The sequence below is a fragment of the Pangasianodon hypophthalmus genome, chromosome 16, assembly GCF_027358585.1.
Source record: "Pangasianodon hypophthalmus isolate fPanHyp1 chromosome 16, fPanHyp1.pri, whole genome shotgun sequence".
Lineage (NCBI taxonomy): Eukaryota > Metazoa > Chordata > Actinopteri > Siluriformes > Pangasiidae > Pangasianodon > Pangasianodon hypophthalmus.
Genome location: NC_069725.1, coordinates 9,068,684 through 9,087,294, shown reverse-complemented (window position 1 = coordinate 9,087,294; position 18,611 = coordinate 9,068,684). Strand labels below are relative to the sequence as shown.

Below are 18,611 nucleotides of genomic sequence, written 5' to 3'. Positions count from 1 at the left end.
GCTTATTCTTGATTTTCTGACGTTACTTATGATGGTTAACTATTTTAGTTACGTAAACTGTAGTTTCTGCAATGCCTCATACATTAAACCTTTTCGCAAAATGATAGCAGTGGTTTTTTTGCATATCTATTTAAAAAACCATGGTGCCCCCTGGTGGTCTGGGGCGCTAAGCTACCCGTTATACCGCTTATAGCAAGAAACGACCCTGCCTTATACAGCCCATATTGATTTAAATCATCATTGCAGTGTTTTTCTTTTTTCTTTCTTTTCTTTTCTTTTTTTTAAACCAAATGCTTCGAGTATTAGGAGCTACAGAGCAACTTTAAACAAAAATGTCATTGTTGCTACTTATTTTGCAACATAGAAAAAAAAAAAAAATCCAGCTTTGTCCCTAACCATTAACCAAACAAGTGAGAATACGTGTTTATACTCTGTAATACTCTGAAGTGGGGAAGAAAGAGTGTTTATACAAGCATTCACAACATAATCTGAATGTTTCATTTTACTTAACAGCTGGACAAACTCTCAATATTTATTTAAAGAAGAAGAAGAAGAAGACGTTCGCTTCTCTGTTATTGATCAGTTAAGTATTGTGCTGCTCACCACACAGTCCTCTGGCGCCCCCTTGTGGCAATAAAGCAACAGTGCGGTCATAAATGTAAAGCAATAACAAAGCAGACAAAATAATAAAAATACTAATTTATTTCATTGAAATACAGTATTAGTCCTGTCTTGCACTGTCCAGAAAGGACTGTCTAAGAAGAAAAACAAAACAAAACAAAGAAGTAGAGGTGATAATAAATATATGATATGTTAGCACTATTATTGTAAGGATACATAGCAGTAGATAGCACTCGAACACCAATATATTAGATCAAGTCCCTAAAATTATTTATGTATTTATCAACACAATTGGGCTTTATATCACAGCTGTATAGCTGTATGTGCTCCATAAGCAACCTCATTCACAGGTTATGGGCATTCATAATAAATTAAATGATATAGTTTATCCTTTAGTGATGCACAACTTGTCACAACTGAAAGCATTTTTGTGCTTGGACCCAAATTTCAGCATTTTGTTAATTTCATTTCATTAATTTCTATGAGCCACTGTACAACTGCCCTTATTCACTTTCTCTTCTACCTTCTGCTGAATGCTGTTTCTCCTGTCCACAAGAAATACCATTTTAAACATCATCACTTATAGCATACCTTTCATCACAGGATTGGTCAGTTTCAAGAATATTGCATGTGATGAAAGTTAATGCCCTTATCTTACCTCATGATCAACACCTTATATTATACTCCCACTTATCTTACCTTACTAACGATCAAAAACTTACCTGATTCTCTTTGCCCACAAAAAACTGGCAGAACTGTACTACACTGCTCATGAAATCTCAAGATTTGGTCATTTTATTTTATACTGCATTGTTATGAAGTGTTCCTTGAAGAATATGAAAGCTAATGCCCGTTGTCTTGGCTCAATGAGCAAGTTTATAGATGAAGATTATTAATTAATCACATGATATTTTTTGCAAGCACAGCTTATGATATGTATAGGGTTACATAGGAAAATGGAGTGACTGACTGAAAGGTGACCTGGCAACACTCAGAGGCCTGTGGTCAGATTTACGCAGGCTTGATCTGACGCAGTGGAGATATCTTGGCCGCCTCATCCCTCGTGAATCTCCGGAGGTATCGGATGGCAGACAGAGCACTTACATTCGCCAATAGAACTGTAGCAATGAGACAAGTCGACATCTATCAGTGGCATATGCACTATTTATGTCCCTAAATCTTCCTAACTATTTGTCAGGGTTTAAATGTCAAGTGAGCACAGTTGCCATACCATTTCTTTCACTGTATCATAGACAAAATATCCAAAGTTCATTGAATGGTCAAATTAATGTTTTTCCACACAACTCATCGAGAAAAAAACAAACAAACTTTGGAATACAGCACTAATGGAAAAAATGTCATCATGTAAATGATACTTGTATGGCTAATTACCAGCTTTCCATGTATCAGCTCCTTGAGGGTTGACTGACTTCAGGACCCATGAGGCAAAGGCAATGCAAACCAAGCACATATCTGCCTGTTTAATGGGCAACAGTGGTGCATCCAGTCCTAGAAAAGATGGGATTCCTTATGATTCATTCAAATTCAGTAACACTTTATCATGGTCAGGTGGACCCAGCACCTATCCTGAGAATACTGGTAATGAGGTGGGAATACACCCTGGATGGGATGCCACTCATACATTCACACCTACGGGCAATTTACAATCTGCCATGTCTTTTGGGAGTTGGGAGGAAACTAGAGAACCCTGAGGAATCCCACATGGACATGGGAAGAACTTGCACAGGAACTCAGCATGAACCAAGGACCCTGAAGCTATGAGGTGGCAATGCTACCCGCTATGCCACCAAACCACCCTGAGTTTCATTAGTGCATTATCATTTCAAGTCACAAGTCACAATTCAGAACAATTCAGAATTTTATAAGGACTACGCTCTATAATGTCTTCAATATAATGAAATGAGTGAAAGTCAATCAGGCTATAAAATGCCGCTATATGTAATGCACTAGCTGAGTAAATCTATTATAGGGTTTGTCAGGCCATGCTATACTGAAAATGACCATAGTCTAAAGTAGAAGAAGTCAATAAAGATAAGCTATCTATCAGATAAAGTGTAAATAGAAAATATAAAGAACAAGCTTACAGCCTCTTCCTTCAACCAATCCCAGTTCAGAGATACATGAAAAGATCACTGGAATAATCACTGAACCCTGGACCACCAGCAGCCCTCAATTCATCATGTTTTGCAATACTGAGTACCAGGATGAACCCATTACCCCTGGTAGGAATATTAACATGAGAAATATTGCCTAAGGAAATTGGCCTAATGGTGTCCAAATGTCAACTTACTGATTAGGGGTATATTCAAGGTGTCATTGACTGAAATGTTGTATCCTAGTGGAATATTTTTCAGCACAATCTAGATAACTGTCAACACTATACATTAGAGCTTTATTGTTTCCTCGCAGAGAACCTTGAATGCAGGATCATTACAGATGAAAAACACCTACAATTACTAACCATTGTAACACCACTACTATTTTAGAGGATTATCACCAGCAACTACATGTAAACTCACAAGGCTATTTCCTGGAATGAAATCACGGGGCTAAACACTCACCAGCCACTTTACTGTAAATCGAACATCAGAATGGGGGAAAATGTGATTTCAGTGCCTTTGAATGTGACATGGTTGTCGGTGCCAGACAAGCTGGTTTGAATATTTCAGAAACTGCTGACCTTCTGGGCTTTTTCACAGACAACAATCTATTGTCTAGAGATTACACAGAGTGGTGTGAAAAATAAAAAACCTCAAGTGAGTGGCAGTACTGCAGGTGGAAACACCTTGTTGATGTGACAAGTCAGAGGAGAATGTTTTGAGTTGACAGGAAGGCTACGGTAACTTAAATAACCACTCTTTACCATCATGGTGAGTAAAAAAAGCATCTCAGAATGCACAACATGTTGAACTTTGACACTCTTGACCTGTACAGTATCTACATGATTTTATGCATTGCGCTTCTGCCAAGTGATTGGCTGACTGGATAATTGCATGAAGGGGTACAAGTGTTCCTATTAAAGTGGCCCGTGAGTGTGTAAATGAGAATATCATTTGGACTCACAAGAAGTGTACATGGCACTCTCATAAAGTTCCCATAAAAAAGTATAGGTTGCTTTAGGTCATTTATTAAATTTCCCTAATTACCAGTGAAAGTCTAAACATATTTTATAAAGTTCATTAAATACTTACTTTTTATGTTCTGCACAAGACAGTAGAATTAAATGTACTGTATATGTCTACTTAATTACCACGCAGTACAAATCCTGGAGAAACCCAATGGAAATCAGACCATATTCTACAAATGTAATAATGTACTAACTTACACCAAAATACCATATTTAATGGAATCACCATTAAACTCCAATTAAATTTCCATTTAAAATTTCCCAGGGAAGGGCAGTAAACAAAATAGTTTCCTGAGACTTCAACCTGTCAGAGTTACAGTATGCTACAACCTTGTTAAAGAGTGTTAAAATAAAGAGCTTTACTCTATCTTATGTTAAAATATAGGAAATAAAACATTCACACGTCCTGTCATCACTGCCTTAAATAGTTTTATGTACTAGTTATAGAGGTGATTTGCTCTAGTCGAGGACTGAAGCTGGTCTATTTTTGCTTGTAGTTCGAAGTAAAATATGTGAGTACTTTCTGGCTCATGGCAGCTTTAAGAGGCCAGCCAGCATCAGTCAGAACAGGACATGACCATTCCTCTGGCATGAACACAACTCCATCTGTTGCTACGTGCTCTGAGTCAGGCCCAAGTCTAGTAGGCAAGATTATAATAACATCAAATGGAAAAAAAATTGCTAGTTCTTAGAATCACTAATGCCTAAGAAACTTTTTGAAGTAAGGTGTCACTCAGATACACATCTAATGCATTACAGATTTTTTCCCCTAGTGTAAGTCCTGCAGTACTGGTAATAAAAATAAACCTGCCAGAGGGTGCTGTTTGAAATAACAGCATCAAAACTCCTACTGCTATCCATGTGTGGGTGCTTGAGTGTAGTAAAAATAGGTGAGGCTTACTTGGATCAGCAACAGCTGTCTGCATCTTGTTGCATATCTTCTGCTGCTCTGCCAGCTGTCTGAAGATGCGGTTCTCCAGGCTGAGAATCAGCGGGTCTGGAAATGGGCTCTCATCAACACCCAATATGTTTATAGGTTGAATTCCTCCACGAAATGACCTGCCAGTATTTTTTACAGGCGTCAGAGCCTGAGAACTGGACTCCTCAGGTGGGACTGTGAATCCTGTGCGCCTGACTTTCCTAAATGAAAAAGGGTTTGTCCACAGGAAGTTCCAGCTATTATCTTTCTCAGGGAAACATTGTTTGTGTGGGTCTGAGGCTGCCACAGAATCATGGTTCTTGGTTGGCATGTGGTCATATCGTGTGACCACTCGTATGACTGTATGCTCAGGTTCCTCATCTTCATCTGAGTGAACAGGGGAATCGTCTGGAAAAAAGTAATCATACACCTCAGGGAACTGGACGTTCCGGGTTGCTGAGCGTGAGGAGGAGAAAATGGGAACCAGCTCATCGTTCGTACTGCTGTTGTTGTCTGCAAGTGGGTAAAATAAATTTTCAGGCTCAAACTCTGAAAAGAAATGGTCATACATCTCAGGGACAGAGGTCTCAGTTCCATTGAGATAAGAAGCAGCTATAGTGTGTGCCTCAGAGGCAGACTGCTCAGGTTCATCCGTACCAAACAGATACTCAATGATCTCTGAGAAAGTGATGCCAGTGCTGTCCATCTCCTCCTCATCAGAGAGATACACTGGGGATGAAGTTTCAACACGATCGAATGGATCTACATAGTCATCCTCAACTTCGGAATGAGTGGAGTAAACAGAATGGATGGAGTGATGAGAGGCATTTCTCAGGATTTTTCCCAGGTTTTGACCTTCAAGAGCTTGCAAGTTCTGGACACTAATATTTTTGCACATCTTCCTGAAGCAATGATTGGAATTATTTCTATAGAGAGAAGATGAATGGGCTGTATCTGAATTAAACACGTCTTCCACTCCAGGTGCAGTTCCAGACAGATTTGGATCACTTTCCCAAAGGATGCCTGTTGGGTTAGGAGACTCTCTTATCCCCTCATCTAGTTTAGCTGCATCTGGTGATAGGAGCTGTGCAAGCTCTCCATCAAAGTCAGATATGAATGACATATTCCTAATGGAATGGTCAGGCTTGGATTCTTCCGAGTGCGTAAAATATCCTGAATCCCCTGCATTTGTCACATCTGCAATACTGCTATCCTCTGGCTGGAGTAGCACACTGGGGTGCTGAGCTTGGCCAACCAGACGGAGTCGCAAAATATCATTTATGGTCAGCTTCTCCATTTCATTCCAAAAGGAAGATATAGCATATATAGGAGGCGTGAGTTGACTTACAGGATCAGGATCTACCATTTCTAGACTTTTAGCTCCACCTGTTGACTCAGGAGGAGGAGATGGTGAATGCTGTACAACTATAGTAGGTGACAGGTCATGGTCTTTAGATGAAAAACAAGGTGGTGTATCTACATAGAGAATTTGACCTTTTACTTCTTCACCACTTGTAAGAATATTAGACATTGTGAGTTCTGACTTTGAGTAATCTGAAAGTTGACTGTCTGGTTCAGTGGTGTGCATCAGAGTCTGGTATTCCTTGATCTGCCCCTTACGAGACAGTTCCTCATTTCGGTCTCCTTTGATACCAGGGGACAGAATTTCAACAGCTTTCATATTTATGCCTTTCTGGCTTTCATGCACATTCTTTGATCTTAAAGATGGGGATTTCTCTTCTGTCCAATCTTCACTTTGTGAATTCACAGATGTATTTGAGATGCCAGGCTTTTTTGACACTTTTTGGTTTGCAACTTCTGCTTTTGGTTCAACTGATGGAGCATCCATGATCTCGTCTGCTTTTGGTATTTGGGCTGCAATCATTTGTGTCATGTGATCATTCTGGTGATTTATCTGGGCCATATTTTCATGATCTGCCAGTGTCAATAATTTGAAATTAGACGTTTCTGAAAGACTCCCCTTAGCTCGCAAATCATTCTCTTTCTTTTCAGTGTTTTTGTAAGATGCTGAGAAGAGTGACTTGTCTGTTAACTCAGGAAATGTTGCACAGGAAATTGAGGTTTCCCTTTGACCTACTGCACTAGGCCCATCAAACTGAAAGTCTGATAACGTCACTCTATCTTCAAATTGACTTTTGAGTGTCTCTGGGTAAACAACATTATGTGATGGTATCAAAGGTGCTAGCTGTAATGCTGCACTATGTTTTTGTGAATTGACATCATCTGTGTGATGTGATACAGATAATTTAACAAGATCTTCTATGTTTACAGGTTTTCTCTCAATCTTTGATACATCAGAGCTGGCAATAGATACTAGCATTTCTGATGGCAAATGACTGTTAAGCTGTAAACGATTTCCTGCATTAACTCCATTATCGTGTGCCGATAGACTGTCATCACTTTGAGGTGTCTCTGTAACAGAAAGACCAGGCTCAGGAGATTTGAGATCTGCTCTCATGGCAAGTTGCCCAGTTTCTGCTGGTTTCCCAGTCAGATTACTATCAGACATTATGTCCATTTCTCTCTTGCTTACTGCACTCTTACTGAGCTCTTTTTGTAAATTAGGGTTTACCAGTGTAGACTTCCTGATATCTCCTTTCACTGGGACTGACTGTGAAAATACTGAGAAATTCTCTGAAATACAATTTTTTATAGGATGTGCTAGAAAGTCACGAGGTGCACAGCATGCCTCAGAAACAGTCCCTGAGCCACAGTTTTCAGCCATACGACTCTCTCGATCCATTTCTCCTCTTCTCCCATATGTGTCTTCATCAGAGTCACTCACTTTGCTTGGCAGTTGAGTCTCATATCCAGGAACCATTTCCACTAGTTCTACACTTATTCTCTTTTTCTTTCTTCTTCGCCTTCTTGGGGTAATGTTGGAAGCTTGACCCTGAACTACTAGCAAGTCAGAATTATTGATTGTTACTAGCTGATTGTCATTTGCTTCTTTGACCTGGTTTGGGTCTGTAAGCTCTTTCCCATTGACTCGAACATTGCATGGACTCTTTTCCTTGTCTGGTTGTGTCCTCATCTTAGCCTCCCTTTCATCTCCCTCTTTAAATTCATCCAGTGACCAGTCGTCTTCTCTGATAAACAGGTCTGTTCCAGGACAGGTAGATTTATTTACTTCTTGGTCTAAATCATCATCTGTAGACACAGTGTGCACATAGGTATGACAGTCATTTCTCTGTGCCGTCTGATTTCTGTATGACTGCGATATTTCTGCAGACACTGCTATCTCTTTAGTGTCTTCTTTCACATCAGATTCCTCTGAACGGCCAGCCATATTACTCCCCAAATTTGTGTGATCCTCCGTCACTGAGACACTTTTCAACCTCTCAAAGAACACATTGACAGCCTCCAAATGGAAGTCGTCCTCACTGCCAGAGAGAACTTGATCTGGACTGCTCAAGCCATATTTGCTCAGGTAAAGCTCCACAGGAGAGCCTTCACAGTCAGGGGGGCCGTCGATTTGAAGCTCTGGGTCATGTGAGGTAGTCTGTGTGACAGTCTGTGTTCGCTGGTTCACCATGTCATCCATGTCACTCATTCCTGAGTCATCCAGGCCTGCTAACCCTGGGGGCAACATGTTACACTCTTCACATGCTTGGAAGAAGGAGTCCCAGTCAAGATCAGAGATTTGGACACTGTACTCAAAATCATCCATAGTAAAGTGGAAACTGCAACAAAAAACAGAGGGGAAAAACACTTTGAGCACATGAGAGTTTACATGCAATTTTACATGCTATATGTATGCATATATGTGTATACTGTATGTATAATGAGGCTGTTTTCCTAAAGGTACATTATTAAAAGTGTTGCAAATGAGAAAAAAACTCCACCAAGTATCCACCAAGTAATCATGCAACCAGTGCAGTCAGCTGTCTAACATTTTGACTGCACACACATTATTTTGATGCTTAGCTAGAAAATCAAGATACACAATTTACCCACACGTTGCAGTTACCAAAATATCACACCTGACAATCAAGTTTTAACAGCTGTGCATTAGAAAATGCACACAAAACACATCTAAAAATAAAATTATTAATGTAATCTTAAGTTGAATCCTAACTCATCTCAAGTCCTTTTTCAGTATATAATTAATGCTTTTCCTCTGAGCTGCAACATAACAGGCCTTTCGTAAATCAAGCCAAGGTGTTTTCTTGTATAAACTGAATATCTGCAAACTATATAGCGCATAAAATTATTTACAACTTTATGATATATTATCTGCAATCGTATACAAAATAAAATCCAAGGAATTTGATGTAAATTTAGATCTTATATGAGCAAGCAAGTGAAGAGTGAAAAAAAAACTGACATGACATGAGGAAGAAAGGAACCCATTGTCTTCTGGGTAACACTGGACAGTGGGATCATTATCATTATGGTACACTCATATGGTGAAAGGCAAAAAGTATAAAATCTGTTGAAAATATATGATAATTGGTATGAGCATGTTGTAAATAGGGGTCCTAAAGTGGCACTCTGACATATTCACTGCTAACCAGCTAATCAGCATACAGTGGTTAGGAGTTTCTAATCACTGCACTCTTAATGATCATTCTTCCCACATTTCCCAATCTAAAGCATGTCCCTGTGCACTGTGCGTCTTTATCTGCACTCATGCAGGTGTGCACCTACCTGTTCAGTTGTTCTGTAGTGCCACTGCTGCTGTCCTGCGTGCTCTCTGTGCTTTCTGAGGGATAGTATGAACACTTTGAAGGCCCGTGCCATGCCACAGAGAGCAGTCTCACATGGGCCTTATGATGTGCTTTAAATAGAACAGTGTTTCTGATCACGTAATACACGCAACGCCCCTCACTCTGACCCTCCCAACTGAGGTATATCATTTCAGCACCTTAATCAGGCCTCAGCTGGCAAGGTGCTAACAAAAGGGATTTATAGAAATTCTCTTCTTTGATATTAGAGCAATGAGAGCAAAGAAAATAATTCATATATAATATATATATATATAAATTATATAATATATATAATAAATATATAATAATGTTTTGTCTATAATTTGTGTTCCTAGCACAGAGGACATGAGAAACCTTGGACCTTATTTTACTTTCCGTGGATGCCATCAGGTGGAAACATATCAGGAAGAACATGAGGGCTCTCACACCAGAGGATCAGCCAAGGTGCGTGTCAGCTGATTTATTTCTCGTCATGGGATATAGTGGGCTGATCCACGTTCCCTTCTGACTCGTAGGCACGGAGAAGAGCACGTCTGTGCTGACTGGAAATATTTACAGAATACATTCATGTGAACTCCTCTAGTCACACTTTACACTTAATATTTTACACACAAATGAAAAAATAAAGGGGGAAAACAGATACAGATAAACTCTGTTATGCTGCGGGGGCATTTATTTTTGCCTGCATGGTTTGGGTCTACTTATTGCCTTAGACACCTAAGTGCCACTGCAAATCAATACAAACTTATTCTGACTGATCAAATTTATACTATGCTGAAACATTTCTATCCTAATGGGAGTGGTCTCTTCCAGGATCATCCTGTCCCCATCCACGAGAAATAACTGAATGGTTGATTGAGTAAAATTATTTTTATTTATGTATTTTTTATTTAACATTTATTTAACCAGGAAGTCTCTTTTCTATCTCTTTTGTGAGAGAGTCCTGGCCAAAATGGCCTCACAATTATAGATACCTCATTACACACACACACAAAAAATATATATATATATATCTGTAAATCACAAACACAAGATCTGACCTCAGCTGAACTCCTGTGACAGATTTTGGAGAGACGTGTTTGACAGGACTGACGTGTTAGTCATGTTAGACTCCAGCACCATCATCAAAACACCAATTGAGAGAATATCTTTTGGATGAACTTTGTTTATCTCCAGTACAGTTCCAGTGATTTGCAGAATCTGTGCCAAAGATAAATACAATTTAACTTTATTTGAGTGGAATTGAGTGGAAAAGTTTGCACCCCCAGTTGTTTTGAATGGAAAAATGGTTTTCAGACTGGCTGTAATTAGAGAATTTATATTACTGTCAGAAAGGGTTTCTTGTCATTATTAATAGCTTAACACTCCTGTTTCACTGCTTCATGATAATGAACAAACATATGTGAAACCTATCATACTCAATGCATTGTCAGTATAAATTAAATTTCTTTGTCTTCTACATTTGGTTGGATAGATAGATAGAATAATGGATGGATGTGTAAATGGATGGGTGATTTGATGGATGGATGGATGGATAGATAGATGGATAAATGGAGAGATGATTTGAGGAATAGATGGCTGGATGGATGGAGGAGTGGTTTGATGAATAGATAGATAGATAGATAGATAGAAATGCACAAGATTAGTTAATCATCAAGAAATGTCACTGCCTCTATAAAAGCAGAACCTTTGGTGTTCTGGAGCACTCAGGTGTGTGTCTACATCATTCCAAGAAGAAAGGACATCAGCCATGACCTCAGAGAAGCAATTGTTGCTGCTCATCATTCTGGGAAGTGTTATAAGGCCATCTCCAAACAATTTGAAATTTACCATTGTATGGTGAGAAGGATTGTTTACAAATGGAGACCCTTCAAGACATTTGCCAATCTTCCCAGGAGTGGGTGTCCCAGCAAATTCAGGACAAGATCAGGCAGTTAATCTGAGAGATATAAAGAAAACCCCAGAGCTACATCATGTGACCTACAGGCCTCTGTAAGCACATTAGCTGTAAGCATATGGCTTTCATGGAAGGGTTGCTAGGAAAAAGCTCCTTCTCTCCAAAAAGAATAAGGAACATGATTTAGGTTTGCAAAATTGCATCAAAACAAACCACAAAAATTCTGGAACAATATCCTTTGGACTGACGAGACCAAGGTGGAGAGGTTTGGCCAGGTCTGGCAAAAACCAAACACAGCATATCACCACATACACCTCATACCAACCTTCAAGCCTGGTGGTGGAGAGGTGATGATTTGGGCTTGTTTTACAGCCACAGGACCTGGGAATCCTGCAGTCATTGAGACAACAATGAACTCCACTTTATACCAGAAGATTCTTGAGAAAATGTGAGGCCATCTGTCCAGCAGCTTAAAATTGGGTCATGCAACAGGACAATGATCTCAAACATACCAGTAAATTGACATCTGAAAGCCAAAAATTCTCCCAAACAATGTGAGAGGCTGATAAACTCCTACAGAAAATGTTTCCTACAAGTTATTGCTGCTAAAGGAGGAGCTACATGTTACTATATTATGGGATGTACTTATTTTTAGCCATTCTGGTTTCTGAAGTTTGGTTTAATTTGAGGAAAAATTAATACATATTGTTGGTGAAGTATTGTTGGTGAAGGATTCTTGGTGAAGGATTGTTGGAAGTTGGTGTGGACCGCACAATTGTTATTTAAGCCCAGATTAATAAAAACATAGAATTGAAGGAGGATATACTTTCTTTTTCTCATGACTTTAAATTTAAAGAATTCCACCAATTTTGAAAATGAGATTTTTTTCCTCAATAATTTTTAAAATCAGTTTAAAATGATTGACATGAAACATATACTGTAATCATTTTTGCACCAAACTGAATTTTAAATAATCCTTAAAAAAGTCTCAGTGGATTTGCCCTCAGAAGTGTTTGCTAGCAAAGGAATAGCCTTTAGCTAATTTTGAGGTTAATGCTAAAATATCCTGGCGGCTCCAGCTGTGCCTCAGGTGCAGGGGTTAATGGGGATAGGGCTGTGTTTACACACATTGAGATTATTAATGAATACAATGGGATTAACAAATTAGCCCATCCAAGTAATTGTTTATGATATTGAGATAACACTCATTATCCTGTTATCTGCTCAAATTCGAGCCGTCCCTGATTAATTATGCCTCCTGTTCCCTCGCTTATCACCACCTCCTCGACCCCCACCAAAACTAGGATGGAATACAGACAATAAGGACTACATTGTGAGAAAAGTTCATCTCGAATCATTTTGAGGACAAATCTGAAATGTTCTTTTTATCTAAATGTTTACATTGTATATTTTACACATAATTATATCGCTCCGGATTATGAAACTTTTATCAAAACCATGTTAAAGGAAGATTTCAGTGTCCTCAGCTTTGCTGCCCATCATTTAAAAAATTAAATAAGATTTGATTATTTGAGGTGAGAAGGTTTCTAAACACTTCATTCTCTCTTTCTCTATGTCACTTATTCATCTATATAATAGGGCTGATTATCTTTAAGTGTGGGAAATCTGCTCTCCTAATTAGCAAGCACACACTGGGCAGTGTGCCGGGCAGAGAGAGAGAGCGAGAGAGAGAGAGAGAGAGAGAGAGAGAGAGAGAGCATGTTTGCACCTGGGTTAGTGGGTTTCAACAGTGTGGGTGGGATTCTGTTTACATCAACAGGATTAGGCCCAGTGGGTATATGTCTAGGATTAAGATCTGTTTAGGCTACTTGATAACATCCACAATGGCTAATAAGACAGTGTTTTTCTCTAATTGCAGCCACGTCTGGCAATTCAGTGCTGACTCATCCAATCCTCGTTTAAAAGAACTGTTTGAGACAAGTCAAAATGCCACAGTGATCTGTGCATGTTTTTTTGTGTCCAGGTGGCCTGGTGCCACTTCTAAACCCAGAGATATATTATGGAGTGTGTTGTGTAATATGATTTGCAGCTTTAGTATGGAGAACTGCGACAAGCAATTTTAAAAACAGCTAATTATTTGAAACATTGCAGGTACTGGTTAACCATTGTCCATATACTAACTGTTACTACAACAACAACAACAACGATCCCTATTGTATTCCCTTTCTTTCTTTCTGTTACAACCCCAATTAGTCTAGGGGTATGTGGGGAATAACACTTATTTGATTATTAAAAATATGAGTTGTGTGTGGGTAGTCAAGGACCAGTAACCAGTAGTGCAAGTCAATCCAAGTGATTTATTTATCTATATACAAGTGGTAAAGTGTGTAGTGCCAGGTGAGAGTGGTAATACTGGTGGTTTCTTTCTTTCATGCATTCATTCATTCATTTTTATAGTGGGTGGATGAAATAAAAAACAACATGGCCATGACATAAGTAGATGTACATTTTGTGTCACATGGAGAGAAAAGTGATATGGCAAGTTAGTTTTATGCTAGTTTTATAGTTTTAACAGATCTATCTATCTATCTATCTATCTATTATTATTATTATTATTATTATTATAATTATTATTATTATTATTATTATTATTGCCAGTAAGTTTACTACAAAGACTTATGACTTGAGAACCGGAAGCTGCAGTTTCAGCCACCAGGTGGCAAACAAGCCATTTCAGAACACACCCCAGGCTCTGGTTGTCCTTACTATTAGTAGATTTTAGGACGTTTTCCAGAATATTTCATTTTATGTCTTCGTAGGCATATATATTTTATTATATTAACAAGATCCTGAGATTAATAATTTCCAAATATAAAATAAAAATAAGTTGCACTGTTTGGTTTTACAGTAGCAGCACATGGTGTGCCCTTTAAAACAGACCCATGATTCAGTGTTACACTTGGAGATCTAAGGTTGGTGACTCAGGCTTGGCTCTAAGCCTTCGTCTGTTATTCCCCGGTGGCCAGTAGCTCACTCAGCACAGGGAAAGGGACTCTCCCCTCCTCCAGCTCTGTGTGGATGCTTTGGGAAGGGCCTCAGACCACACAGCCTTCCTGCTGTCCTACGCCAGTCATTATCTCACCAGCTAAAGGTCATGTATGAACAGGAATAGGATGAGGATGAGCGGTATTTTTAGTCAAATTCCCCTCCTGATCCTCATAAGAATGCTGACATATGACAAGATGTGTCATATCCTTCTTTCTTACTTGCTGCTGCTGATTATATGTATATATAATAAAGAAATTACTAAAATTAAATTACATACTACATTTCTTCTTATGGTAGATGATCATATTACTAGGTCAGAAATTATTCCCATATTTGCCAGTGGTTGCTGCCACATAAACTGCTTATATAAGCACCTCGGTGTTAACACTTTATATGCCTATGCTGGATGACAGACAGGAAATGGTGAATAAAATCATTCCAGCCTTGTATCCAGGGGCTAAAAGCGGATCCCCAGCATCCTCCCATCCTCTCCCCTGGCCTGTCTGTTTGCACTCAGTTAAACATAGCAGGACTGACCAGACCATTGCATTCTCCACTGCTTGAAGTGCTGGTTAATGACTGATCTGGTGACAAAAGCCTGACATATACTCTACCACACACAGAGTGATGGCTGTGCTGCTCTCCTGCAGGTCGCAAGGGTTATCAGCACCAACTAAACAATGGGAAGTGGAAGAGGCAGGCTCGGACCAGCTCTGGCACTGACACACTCCATGCATACAAACCCAAACAAACCTGGGGTGGAAACAGCAATGGCATCGTTCTGCTCGTCACTCATCTGCTCTGATAACAAGAGCAGGACTGTCACCACTCTTTCATTTACCCACACCATCAATGGACTTAGACAGTGACCTCTGACCTCTTGGGTTCTTAGCTATTACTCACCACTGGCCAATCAGCACTGGACATCTCCAGCAATGTAGCAGAAACAGAGCCCTCAATAAAAGAGGAATGCAAATAACTGAATGTTTGGTCAGTAGGGTGGATAATAGAAACAAGTTTTGTGAAGGAGGCACTCGGTGATCACTAATCATTGGTCTCTATAGACAAACTGTTGCCAAGAAAAAAGTAAATGAGAAACTTTCCAGAAATGTTTTAAATATGTATTTAAGGCCATGTGATTGAATTTTAGTAGGCTTTGACATACACTGTGTGCCCATCATGTACATTAATAACATTTTAAATCTGGTCTTAGATCATTTTGTACATTTACCTATCGTGTTATACATATTAACAAAGAATCTAGAAGTTCCAGACACTTGTAGAATCTATGATAAAGAGCATTTAAGCTGTACGGGAGGCCTGCGGCCTCTCATATTACTAAGACACTTTAAGTTTTTTCTTTTAATTTGCCACCTGTCTGTACATGCAATCAGTACATACGTACTATATATATATATACATATACACATACATATACTTCCCTCTTGTAACTGCAAACTTTTTAGTATGTGCTAGTTCTACTGTAGTTATGAAGAATTCACAGTAGTTACTGAATAATATGCTTTAGGATGAAGAAATATGCTGGTGCTTTAAAAGGTTAAACTTTATTATTATTTATATTTATTTATTTATATTATTATTATTGATTGAAGTGCAGTTAAATATAATATACATATTGTTATCACCAGAAAATGAAAAACATACAGTTATTTATCTGTGAAACTGATGAATTTTATTGTAGAATCTGGTTCCAGGGGGTTAAATTTATACACACCAATGAAGAAATTCAACAAAGAATATGTTATTTACAGATCAGTAAAATGAGCAGTAAAAAGAGTATGTAGCTTTACATTAATTGTGAACCCAGTCCCTGGAAACATTGAAAAAAAAACAAAAAAAAAAACTAGGGCTGGTGGAAAAAGAAGTAATTTTTCATTCAGAAAAACGTAACACACAATAAAAATTTACATAAGATAACTTTAATCAACTTTTAAACTTGTGAAGTAACCAGTTTCATTTAAACAACTATGAAGCTGCTCCCCCATTGCTCTGGCTTTCACCAGCACCACCATACATAAAAGAAAAGCAAAAAAGAAAATGAAAGTTGCAGCCAGAAAGATGTTTTTGGTTTTATTCTTACATTTGTACTCAGTGGAACTTTAAGCCAGTTGTAGGAAAGGAAATGCATAAATACTGTGAAAACCATAATTGGGTTGTACAGTGTGTATTGAGTTTTTCTGTAGCACTTGAACTGTTTGAAGTCTTTTACTGAATTAAATAGTCTTTGTTGCCATTTTAGCCATAAGCATGAAGCAACAAACACATGATCTTGTCTTTACACGCTCATACAAGTACAGTTGTTTTTTCTTTTTTTCTTTTTTTTTTTTTTACCAGAAGTTTAACTGTGCAGCAAAGCACGACTTCAGAATCACTGGGTTCAGTTACAAAGAAAAACTTTCTGCCAAGTCATAGAAAACAAACATTTTCCTTCAACCCCAACATCACAGCACTGTGGAATGGTTCACTGTGACTGTGAAATTTGGTTATATATAACGAGAAGCGCAGGGACATTGAAATAACTAGCTTACGATCACTTTTTAAATAAAAGTAACCAATGTTCTTGTTTTCTGGTTGAGGGAGTAAGGTAAAGTGGTGAAAATATGATGTGTAAGAATTTAAGAAATAGAGGGAAATAGACTTCGATTTTGACTTGGACATGCATAGACTTATACACATCCCATTAAATTTCATCACCAATTAATTTTTGTTTGCCTTTCTGGTTTGTTATCAAAGTGAAAATATAGTTTTAAAACTAATATGTGTATTGGCAACACCTTAAAACGAAAAACAATCATATTCATCACAAAAGTCATTGCAGAATATGAATGATAGAAGAAGAAAATGATATTTGCAGGTCAATGAAAAGAATAGTAGTACATGTGCATGTAGCAGTATTATTACAAGAAGAGTGTTGATAAGATTTTTGACATTTCCAATCCCTGCATACAACTATTTGTACTTGTGATATACAGTATGTTGTTATGTATGATATGTATGTAGGTATCTATGTGTATATGAGTGTATGCGTATCTATGTGTATAAATATGTGTGGAATTCCTTGGTACTATCTGTATCTATATCTGTATCTGTTTAGTGCCCCAAATATCTGTATTTGTAAGTGGGCGTGGCCTAAACCTGAAGCCAGAAACACTGGAAAACACCAGCACTATCAACATGGTTGGTGAATTCTGGCTCTGGTCTACATCACTGCAGTTCATAACTGGTCTCCACCAGAGATGTGTGCAGGTTTTTAATTATGCTCATGCAGTTATTATCACCTACGCACAATATTTTCTGACAAATTTAGTTGGTTCTAATTCCCCAAAAATAATAAAAAAAAACTTGCCTAATTTAAACCACCACAACCTAGAACTGGCAGTTATTAAGGACTTCTACATGTTCATTTTCATTTTGTCTTTGTTTGTCACACGTGCTTCATACTTGATCACTTGTTCGCACCCACATGAAAATAAAAAAACCTCCCACACACGTGCCTTTTTTTTTTTTGCATCCTGAAGAATCCCATCTAGTCTCTTTCCCAAGACTTTTAAAAACAAATTCGTGTCTGTATATGTATCCGTTTGGAATATATCTGTTTAATCCAAATAATGTATTTGCATTCAGTTACATCTCTGGTGTGCATGAGTATATATATGTAGATATATATAGAGTGTATACAGTATTCACACATGTATTATATTATGCAGATATGTGAATGTATGTAAAGATTTACAGATATGCATATTTTTGCATAGATTTGTACAAGGCTATAAAGTCAATTTTACACACACACACGCACACAAGACAATGAATTAAGACAATGTCTTACTTCTGAGTACTTTTCATTGACCTAATTATGAATGCATAATTAATTCTATACTACACCTAAATCTAAACCTAACCTTAACCTCAGTAAGCAAAGGAGTTTTTTTTTTAATAAATAACTATTTTTTTCAGCAGTTTTCCTCATGAGCACTAGCCAAATGTCCCCACAAGGTCAAAACTGTCATATATTCCTATCCTTGAGGGGACATTTGGCCACCTCCAAGATATAAAAACATGCTCCACACACTCTTCCTGATATACAGTTAATACATGTATAGGCAGTATTCATGATTTACAGACATGTTTTAAGGAGTTTGTTGTTTCTCAGAAGTGTGTAAAATACACTCAGACCTGCCATGCATATTGCCTAGGCCAGGGACAAAAGATTTAAAAAATGGCACCAAGGAGAAATACACACACACACACACACACATAAAACCT

At 38.1% G+C, this 18,611-nt stretch overlaps 1 protein-coding gene across 1 annotated transcript; it reads right to left on the bottom strand.

The window, feature by feature from the left end:
• Positions 1–697: 697 nt before the first annotated feature.
• Positions 698–15,174, bottom strand: LOC113530598 (PPARGC1 and ESRR induced regulator, muscle 1). Its single transcript, XM_026920737.3, has 5 exons — positions 15,078–15,174; positions 9,360–9,489; positions 4,671–8,392; positions 2,014–2,130; positions 698–1,739 (listed from the first exon to the last, which is right to left on the bottom strand). The coding sequence occupies exons 1-5, from the start codon at positions 15,172–15,174 to the stop codon at positions 1,633–1,635; spliced, it is 4,173 nt and encodes a 1,390-aa protein (XP_026776538.3). The 3' UTR covers positions 698–1,632.
• Positions 15,175–18,611: the final 3,437 nt, after the last annotated feature.

What these genes read in the sequence shown, in the direction of transcription:
- LOC113530598 (XM_026920737.3), bottom strand. Translation starts at nt 15,174, where the DNA reads ATGGTGTGGGTAAATGAAAGAGTGGTGACAGTCCTGCTCTTGTTATCA. An exon ending in GACAGCTGTTGCTGATCCAA is followed by an intron (nt 2,131 to 4,670) that starts GTAAGCCTCACC and finishes CATCTTTTCTAG; the next exon opens with GACTGGATGCACCACTGTTG. An exon ending in AGCTGATACATGGAAAGCTG is followed by an intron (nt 1,740 to 2,013) that starts GTAATTAGCCAT and finishes TCATTGCTACAG; the next exon opens with TTCTATTGGCGAATGTAAGT.